General features: G+C 36.9%; 1 protein-coding gene across 1 annotated transcript; it reads left to right on the top strand.

The window, feature by feature from the left end:
- Positions 1-3,235: 3,235 nt before the first annotated feature.
- On the top strand, positions 3,236-5,957 carry LOC122973942 (GTPase IMAP family member 7-like). Its single transcript, XM_044341758.1, has 2 exons — positions 3,236-3,449; positions 4,559-5,957. Exons 1-2 carry the CDS (start codon positions 3,443-3,445, stop codon positions 5,437-5,439), a joined length of 888 nt encoding a protein of 295 aa, XP_044197693.1. The 5' UTR covers positions 3,236-3,442; the 3' UTR covers positions 5,440-5,957.
- Positions 5,958-11,027: the final 5,070 nt, after the last annotated feature.

The following is an 11,027-nucleotide window of genomic DNA, read 5'->3' as shown; positions in this document are numbered from 1 at the left end:
CACAGACCACAGTTTAAATCACAACCTCTGGTGCATTGCCGCAAAAGTGCCCCCACAGTAGAGGAAAGATGATGATGATTCCCTCTAAGGTGCCCACACAAAGGAGAAAACATACCAAATATCTGTAATCTCTGTCTTAGTTATGGGTAAATCAGGATCAAGTGCCCTATAGAGGGCTTCTCTATATGTAACAATCTGGAATGAAATGCCCTCATGGCTGCCCTTTTAGTGGAAGAAAATGTGATAGTGCCCTGTAAAGCTGTGTTTAGACCAAATTTGGTAGTCCGGCACTACAGCAAAGGGGGCATGTTGTTTGAGGTACCGGTGAGACAATGACATGCAATCCAGGAAGTCGAGTTGGAGCTACAGATGTAATATTCACAGACAGGATTTTACAGTCGCACATATGTGAATGGCCAACGCAGCATGACGTTGCGTTGCCTTCCAGCAAAAGTTGATTCTGATTCAACTTTTTGCTTCAAGTTTTTTTGCTCCCTATGCATCCCTCCTCCCCACGGGGTGGGGGGTGAGGGTGCGCTGTATAGCAGAAAATATGGTGAAGTGTCCTTCCAGTGAAGAACATGAGATATTGTGCCCTTTAAGATGTCCTTACGATGGAGTAAAGTGGCCATTATGGTAGAAATGAATGTATCCTTTATGTAGGCTGACCACTAGGAAAATAAAGCAGCCTTAAAAACATTTTGTAGTTGTTGTAGTTGAAATTATTCCATTCAGTTGATTTTGGTAGAGTGCTACTCACTAGTTTGCTCAGCCTTTAGATTGTTCTGTTGTCTTTGGGTCAGTACAGTCTAAGCTGCCTGTGACAACTGCATCAGTCAAGCAATCATTCTCCAAACTGAAGGTGATCAAGACCAAGCCTAGAATCAGATGTGGAGAAAGACGGCTCTCAGATCTCCTTCTGTTGTCCATTCAGAGGAACATCACATCTGATCATAATTACATCACTAACATTTATAAACTCATGACCAAAAGAATCCTCCTTTAATTCAACCAATCTTGCTTCTTGTTTCCTTGATAAGTCTGCTCAATACATTTAATTTTCTAAATGTTAATAGTTCCATGTTTTTACCACAGATGTGTTTGAGAAAGAAACATTTAGAATGGTCCCCACTGTATTTACTTACAGAGGAGTTTGCAACATAAATGTTTAAAAAGGAAATCCTTTTTAATACAAAGGTGTTGTTTGAATCACTCTATAAAATGTTAATCTTAGGGGATGTAGCCTTTTTACCAAACATGCATCGTAGCTCTCTGATGATGGATTTCATTCTGATTAATTGTCACTCTGCAGTTGCTTTTTTGACAATATGGAGGATAAATTCATATAAATCACTTTTTAATATAACTGTAAGGACAGAATACTACAATTTGTCAAATTTTACTGTGTATAGTTGTAGGCTGCCATCTAGAAACTCTTATATGTTAACATGGGCTCACAAAACACTTTAAACTCTAACAGACGCACTATGAACAGACTTAAAGGAACTTTTAGAGAGCAACATTTAGGCAACAAATCACCCATAATGCAACACTCTTTATAGGAGCCGGTGTCATTACAGCTGAAATATCAGCTTGTCTATTCAGGTGAGAAAGGCAACTAAATACTAGCGACACAGTATTCTTTACAGTTCAACTGCTTTTAATAAATCACTAAAGCGTATGCATACAGGCTCCTTGAGCTCTGCAGCAAGAGAAACATTTTATACTTTCAGCCTCTGCCCATCACAACCGTCAACACAAGCACCTTGTGTGCAGTCACACTTCACTGTCTGCAGACACCTGTTTCCTGTAAGATAATCAATAACAATTCCATATATGGTGTCATGCCTGTCTTTTACAGCTTCCATTTTTTGTATTTAGTTCCTGTTTTCCAACGTTCACTTGTTTAGAATCAGGGTCACCATGTATCATGCACTTCAGATAACCTTTTCTATTTCTTCTTAACCAACAGATGAGACACTTATTTCATCTACACAAACAAGGTGTGAGACATCTTAGTGAGACATCTTAGTGAGACATCTTACTTAAAAACATAATGTGGTTACAGCATATAAAAGGTCAGATAATGTCAATAGTGCATCATGTTCTTTTAAAGGCAAAATGATCAGTTGAATACACTGATGGGGGCCTACTTTTTTTGCTCCTGGCCCTTGGCTCCTGGTCCGCCACTGTAGATTGTAGATATATAAGCATTAGTAAGTAGATATAGTGCAATGTAGAGAAAAGTCATTGATGTGTATGAATGTACAAGATGGTTGACTAGTTTTGTTTTCCTTTTCATACTTCAAGGCTGTTTCAACTTTGGTAAACATTTACAATGACAATAGTATTTGTCTTACCATATCCCACAATCTTTAGTTACCTAAAGTTTACTGTAGTTTATGCTTTAGTTGCCAATTGTTGAACATTTTGCAGATACAGTATGTTTGTGAATGTGTCAGAAAAATATACTGTAAACAGTTTAGCTATAAGTTTAAAAATGGTTATGCCAAGGTCAGGGTAAGAATATGAGAATATCTGTTCCCAGAACACCTCAGCAATGAGTTTGCTCGCTGTCTTAAGAAAGAGGAAATAATGTTACCAATTAATTAAATACCTCTTCTCTGAAAAGAAGTTAAGATCAAAATCCTTTTTACCAAGAAATTTCCTGGTGCTGAGAATTTGCATTGTTTTTTGTGATACGTATTTTACATATCATAAATGAAAATATTGCAAATACACTGTTACTATAAAGAAATGATTGTTTCATGTTGTTTCTCACACAAAGTCAAATCTTGTGTCATATTTAGATACATGATGTAGATACATTATTAACTGTGGACTCTTTCAGTCTATGGTATGAAGTCACGTACACCATCACCTTTCACCAAGTAAACAAGTGAAGCAGGAAACATAAATGAGGAACAGTTACACCATTTTTCATCACATGTCAGAGTCTCAGCCCTCCAAGCGGAAGTGTTTACAAAAAGCATCTGTCATAAATGTCAAACCACAATTTTACTTGTGCAGTCTTCTACAGTTGTTGTACAAGTCAGACGTTTCCATCATATATATCTAAGTTAAAATATGAGTACTGTATACTATATAAGAGGTAAAATTTTCCCTTTTTTTCTTTAAATTTCAGAATGATCCCTTAACTGTGTATCATTTTGTGTGGCATTAACATTTAAAATAACATACAAGGTGAAATTATTTCTTATGTATTGTGTTCCTGAACAGAAATCTGTAAATATTAATACATATGGAAACTACAAAACATTGTAATGTACTTGCATGAAAACAAGTGCAGTGTGTTCATCAGCCTGCAGCCAGGAAACAAGTCAGACAAAAATAATGCAAGTCGGAGCAAGAGAAAAGCTTCTCAGTGAGGACGTCTTGTGGATCTGAAGAGTTTTCTGATCATAACTCTGTTTTTGACAACATGGAAGGTAAGTTGAGTTTATTTATTTCAGCTATTATGTTAACAATGATGACTAAACTTCAGGCCAAATACTTGTATTTAAAACTAAATTCCTCCAATGAAAGAAACTCACAATTTCCAGCTTTATCAAAACTGATATAAAATGCTTTGAGCATCCATTCCTTCTCTGTGAGACTGTAAAAATGTTTTTAGATGCTACTTTAAACCTTATTGTTAAATATCATGTGCTCTCCTTGTGAGATCTGACTTGTTAGTTTGTTTGTTTGTTTAGTTTAAGGAGGGAGGGAGTACAATAGTACAAGTACAATAAAAACTACATTTCAATGCTATTTATTTTTCTTTTAAATATTTTTCAATATTTCTTCTTCCTTTTAGTTTCCTTTTCTCCCCTAACTTTCTATATCCCAGACAGTAACGAAGTTCCTAATGTCAGTTTACTCAGGTCTCTTACAGATGAATTTATTATAAAACACATTAAAAATAGGAGACTGTGAATTTCACAGTAAACATCTATAAATTGACCGTTACCCCAGAGTATAACTGAACATTAGCTTTACTTTCTAAATATTTGAGTTGATGTTTGATGTTTAACGCCTGGGACACACTGGATGCGTGAACCTCAGCAGTGCGTGTGCATCGCTGAACTGCTGCTTCTCTCACGCTTGCAGCGTCCACACTGGAAGCGTGTCTGCTGCGGCGCTTCTGCCACTGGCAGCCCTATCTTTCTCGTTTTCCCTGTCTATTTCTGCTGAGAACCGCGCGCGTCACACGGAAAAAATAGGCGAGACTTCGAATCTCTAGATGAAGCGATGCAGCAGCCTCGCGTGTCACGCGAGTCACACGCGGGCAGTGTGGCCGCTGTAACCTGTTAACATGGGCGCCGAAATGAAAAGCAAGAGGTTGCGCGACGCACACGCGCTGCTCACGCATCCAGTGTGTCCCAGGGGTAACATAATAATGTTATTTATTGGCTTGTTAGAGTCTTTATAGGGTTATAAAGCATTTAAACGCAGCCAAAATGTAACAGTTGTAATAATTATTGTAGGAAAATCAATGAATGTGAAAACCACTTGGACAAGTTACCTGCTTTACTGATAGAAAGTAATTCTCTTTTAGGGTCAAACACAAGGAGGATTGTCCTCCTGGGGAAAACTGGAACTGGGAAGAGCAGCCTGGCTAACACCATATTCGGAGAGGCCACATTCAAAATAAACCATTTTAATGACTTGAAAACACATTTTTCTGAAGCAGAAACCAAACCTGTCAATGGAAGAAGCATCACTTTGATCGACACTCCTGGTTTCTTTGACCCAGGCAGGTCTGAGGAGGACATGAAACCTGAGATGGTGAGGTGTATCACTGAGTGCGCTCCTGGGCCTCATGCTTTTCTCATTGTGCTTAAAGTGGAGAAATTCACCAAGCAGGAGAAAGCTGTCATCACAAAAATATGTGAATATTTCTCTGTTGATGCTTTCAAATATGCTGCAGTTGTCTTAACCCAGGGTGACCAGCTCCCAGAAGGGATGAAGATTGAGGAGTTTGTCAGTGAAAGTGAGCATATGAGTGATCTGGTGAGGAAGTGCGGCGGCCGGTGCCATGTTGTTGATAATAAATACTGGAAGAACAAACAGCAGGATGAATACAGGAGCAACCAGTTCCAGGTGGCAGAGCTGCTCAACACCATAGACAAGATAGTGCTGGAAAACAATGGAGGCTACTACACCAATGAAATGCTGCAAACAGTGGAGAGAGAAATACAGAAAGAGGAAGAGCGCATCAGACAGTCATCAGGAAACATGACACAGGAAGAGATCAGACAGCAGGCTAAAAGCAGAGTCCTTGAGAAACGTTTGAACAAAGCACCACGGACATGGATTAGTGGTTTTGTGGGTTTGGCAATCATAGCTGGATTACTAGCAACTGTCTCAGCTGTGTTGATCAAGTCAAAATTTATGAAGGTATTAACAGGGGTATACCACTATTTGATGAACAAGTAATATGAGGGAGCAATCACACCAGTGAAGGCAGTATAGAAGACATTTGAGCCTGTCTTGAACAAACTTTGATTTGTACCATTGAACCCATTTGAATGAACATTGAAGCAGAATCCAACAGATGTTAATTTAGGCTTCTGACTTGAAGGAAATCCTCGTATCTATACTTCAAACATTGTGGTGGTTACCGTGAAATAAAAAACTAACCACTGTGAGTTACTGTTTAATAACAATCAGAGTAAATAAGAAGTTAATCTAGTAATAATCAAAGTTTTGATCTGAATTCTGAAAGTGGTTGTTGGGACATGGACTCTACATGACTTTCTGGTGTTTTATGATGATTTGCTTTTTTCCTGTTTTGTTTTTTGTTTTTTTGTTTTTTTTTTACATTTACTGTTTGTTGCTCAGTTATAAATGTTTTATGCAACAATAAAACAGCTGATTGGTCACCTGTCTATTCAGTTGTTTCATTCTTTTAAACAACCACATAAAAGGTTAAAGGACACAGTTGAAGATACACTCTCTCTATATATAAATTGACAGTAAATGGACTGATATAGTTTATTCATGTTGTGATGTTGCCAGTAGAAATGAATAAGATACATTTCTTTCAATTTGTTCTGTCTCACCAGCAGCTGCCATCTCTTCCTCTTTGACACTTGTAATAATTAAAAAGTACTCCATTAGTACTGTGTAATATTCTAGATGCTCCTAACAAAAAGCTGTTGTGTTTTTCACTATATGAATGTAAAATGCACTCATAACACTGAATATTTAATTACATTCAGTGCAGGGAAATATGGAGCTTTGAGGGGCAGTAAATGCCTTAATGATTGTAAGAAAACCCCATAATTTCTATTGTAGCTGTATTTACATGTTGCCAATTATAGTTTTCTATACACTGGGCACAATTTGCATAATAATATCACAGTCACAATGTGTCAGCTGCAGAGTCAGCGTGTCATAATTATCTATCTAGCTAAGCATCACATCAAGTTCCACTTCAAAATATTTCTCTGGAAACTGTCATTCATGCATTTATTACAGTACATCCTGTCTTATCTTCTGTAATGTCCTCTTTACTGGAATTAGTAAAAGAAGATTAATTCTTTCCTGTTTGCAGCTCATTCAAAATAGTGTTACTAGTATTTAACATGGACTATTTTTAAATGCATCCTGACCCTGGCTTCCAATATCCTTTGGCTCCTTTGATTTTCAAAATGTATTCATTACTTTTAAAGCTCTACCAGTTTATATTGCTGAGCTGTTAACACTCTATGTCGCCAACCAACCATGCAATCTGCAAATATTTTCTTCTTAGTCTTCTGTTTTAAATACTCACTTTTGCAAACTTTATTTTTATGTTTTATTCTCTTTGTATTAATTTGTTTCTATTTTGCTACTTTTAGTTATTTATTTTACCTGTTTTGATATGTTGTCATTATCATTTAACAACAGTCAGTCGTAAAAAAAAAAATGATTTCAAGCAAAATTTAAATAGAAATTAACTTTACAATCAGTTGCAAAGTTTTTGTTTTCACATGTCGGACATAACATCCAAAAACAAAGCACCTTTACATTACATTGAACATCAATTTGATGATATGTTATTTTCATGTGTAATACTGATTTTCAAGTGTATTGCCACTACAGCCTCATGTTTACAGGACAGTAGATACAGGATAATGTGATCATCAGGTTTGGTTTTGGAAATGTGGGTGTTGCAAAGACTTATATTTGGCAAATATATATATATATATATATATATATATATATATATATATATATATATATATTTCATCGCCTTGTTGTTTTTTATTTTTATGTTTTTTCTATTATCAAGTATATGTAGTGGAACATTATGACTTTTGGCTATAATGAGGCCTGCATCAGGCACTCATATGAAAGATGAGAATTATGGGATACTCATTTCTCCAATCATTCAGGTAAGGTCGACAAACAGGTCAAACTGGCAGGAAATGGCAATACAGTCAAATCACAGCTAGAGAACAGGAGGAAAATCATGCAACAAGAACATCAAGCAGTCAGGATAACTCAACACATCCTCATAATGAAACAACCACATAGATCGATTGTACCTGCACTCCAGAATGACTCATAGGAGCGTTTTCTAATTGTGGTTCTTAGACTAAAGCACTTTCATGTCCTTTGGTCATATTTTTAAAAATACATTTTGAACATTTCCCTCTCTCTCTTTGTTAAGTTAACAATAAAACCATCTTAAAAACTTTTTTACCATCTGTCCATTATGATTTTTTCTTACTTTTCAACATCCTTATAGGCCTCAATATCACTGTTTTGTCCAACACCCAGACTTCCAAAATTCAACAATGAAAATAGATTAAAAATATGATTTATCTGAAAACATTTAATATACCTGAATAAAGTAACCCTCAAATAATCAAAAACATTTCAGTATTTATTGTGAGACAGTTGTAAAAAATATTTTTTACACAAAATAAAGCTGTCCAACAGTATCACCGTCATTTTCACCACAGCAATGCAATTTCCTGCTAGAAAACTTAACTCTTCCTATTTATACACCCATAACATAGAGACAGCACACCGTGTAATGTGTAGGGAAGAACTTCAAAGGCTATTATTGCTTTGCACTTTTCATTTATTGCCTATTTTTTACAACCTAACTTTATGGAAAGGAGAAGGGGGACAACAGGTTATGGAGAGTCCCTTGGGAGCACTTCGCATGTATCAGTAGCTCAGCTTTATCTCTGGGGAACACCTGAGTGATGTCCAGATTAGGAAATGGGCGTCATGTAGCAGGTGGATGTGACTCCCCTTGTTGAGACCTGCTGATAGACGTAACAGTGGGTCAGAGGAGAGAGACTGAGATAGCAATGTAACCGACCTGCATGCTAGTGTTTGACATGGGGTTTTTTTTCTTCCTGAAAACAAATAATTTTTAAAATTGTTGTATGAAACAAATATTCGTAAAAAAATAAACAAAAAAAACAAAACGCTATTTGTGCTTTGCCGAATAATATATTTGTATTTGGGCACACCCTTACTGTGCCTAAGCACAGCCTGATAGAGCTGCTAGCAAAGCTGTAGACTGTTAGTCTTGTTATTATTTCCTGAAACAGTCATACAAAGTAATACACAGTTTAAAATGATGGATTAATGGGATTATGCCACTTCATTCGTTCATCTGGAATCTCTTGTGTTACCACCATCACTTCTCTTTTATGTTTTGCTTTGTTTGTGACATCTGGTCCCAAACATCCCTCTTACCTTTGGTTAAAGCAGCTTCAGCATTGTTCCACACAGCCTCATACTGTCTGTGCTTTTCCAGCTAAACTAGGATATATCCTAGAAGATCTCCTATGACTCCCACAGTTGCAACAACAGCCGATGATGACTGTCTAATTCACTCTTCCTCTCTTAGTATTTATCTTTCCACTGCTAGCATCTTATTGATATATCAGCCTCCCTTTTCTGTCTTCTTTTCAATTGTGTTAAGGAGCTGTGCCACCTAGAACCTGTTGCTCCTGCAGTTCTTTTTTCCTTTCAGTATTTACTATGAACAACGTGGCATCGACCACCACACTTCCTCACCAGATCACTTTGACATTTATTCTGATGCAAAACTCCTCAATTTTCAATATAGTGTTAGCCAGGCTTCTTTTCCCAGCTCTAGTTTTCCCAGCAGAATAGTCCTCCTTGTGGGCACTGGAAGAGAACAATTACTTTACATATGTAATACAGTAAATTTGTCTCTTGCATGGTCATTTAACATGTCATTTGGGTTCTTGAAGTGTTTTACCCATAGGGGTAAATTCTTTTAATCATGACTGTGATCTTTTCTTAATCTTAACCAAGTAGTTTCTGTACCTAAACCTTTATAACAGTGCAGATCAGTCATATGAATAATTTGTATAGAGGACTAGACACACACATTTTAGGGCTAGACAATCACATGTTCACAGTATCAGAGTACATCACAGTATTCAGTGTGACACCGGCTCCTGTAGAGAGTGTTGCATTTTGGGTCATTTGTAGCCTTAATGTTGCTTTCTAAAAGTTCCTTTAAGTCTGTTCATAGTGGGTCTGTTAGAGTTTAAAGTGTGTTGTGGGTCCATGTAAACATGCAAGAGTTTCTAAATGGCTCTTGTATGCATTTTGCTGCCATGGAGGAAATAAATTGAAGTGAAAATAAGTAAACAACAAGAAATTAAGAGGCTGACAGGAGATTGTGTGAGTGAACAAGATGAGTGTGAATGCTTGGTCTATCTTCAAACATTCAATTTCCAAAAACAAGTGTTGGAAAGCAGGTCATCTTATATTTGGGTTGATACAATATAAGTTTTAAAAAGGGCTCTACATACACCCACATGCTCCCTCAAGTTCTGTGAAAGTTTTGCTTTAATAGTGTATAAAAAGTAGCCCATGTTGTAACTAAATTGTTATTACATTTTTATTTTTGGGTAATGACATGTTTTATTTATTTTCAGAATTGGCCTTTACTTCTCACACAAAGCTGTGACAACAAATGCAACTATCATTGTCATGCTAAGCGAAACTAACAACAATGATCCTGTCTCACTGCTGACGAATGACAATTTGAAACATTGACCTTTGCCTTGCGTTTCCTGATGACCGTATAATGTGCTCTTTCTCTTTCTTTTCCTCAATTTCTGTCCAACACTATCTTGTTTATGGTGGTAGCTCTGCCACCTAGAACTGATTGCTCCTGTAGTTATTCTGATTTTTGTTATTTATTATCAGTGACGTGGCACCAGCCTTTACAGTTCTTCATCAGTGATAGAAGATATTATAAGATGAGTTTTTATGATAAATATATTCTCAATGTGCTGTATGACTTACTGTCAGCCATCATACAGTCGCCCATCTTTCCAGTCATTGAGTCACCTATCCGTCTATGTGATGTCAGCTCTGTTCATAAGTCAGTGTAAACACGAGCCGCACCAGACCTAGAGGGCAACAATCTTTTTCCTTTGGCCTGGACAAATATCAACCAAAGTTACAGGTGTGAAATCACTCTGATATTAACAGAAAAAAACAATTTAATGTGCAAACATTAGTCAATAATGACAATGAAGGGGATTGCACTTTTAAATGAATTTGCTAGCATAACTAGTAAGTGAAATAATGATGAAGACTTTGCATTGAATATTTAAAAAGCACTTGCTGAGGTTAACAAGGTACAGGTGCATCGCAGCCGTGGGTGTTACGATTTCACAGAAACATTATTCCACCCATTATAGTCATTGATGAAACGAAACTGAGTTTCCCATACATGAAAAACTTATCGGTCAAGTTAGATTAATTGAACAGCCATCCATCCAATCGCAGCCATTTGACCAACCCACCAAGCCAGGGAAGAGTAAACAGTTGAAGTATAGTAAAGTTACATTTGTGCATTCAGAACATGGATGTATAATAACAGCTGGATAGGGAGCCGCCGCTTCAAAGCCTGGTGCTCTTCCTGTATCCAGTTCTCTTTATACATCCATGGGGAAACACTACTGCGCATATTCAGTGGGCCGGAAGCAAACCCAGAAGCTAGAGACTTTTTTTTGGTGTATAAACCA

The sequence above is a fragment of the Thunnus albacares genome, chromosome 22, assembly GCF_914725855.1.
Source record: "Thunnus albacares chromosome 22, fThuAlb1.1, whole genome shotgun sequence".
NCBI lineage: Eukaryota > Metazoa > Chordata > Actinopteri > Scombriformes > Scombridae > Thunnus > Thunnus albacares.
Note: the sequence above shows the minus strand (reverse complement) of the source record. Positions and strands in the feature narration are given on the sequence as shown.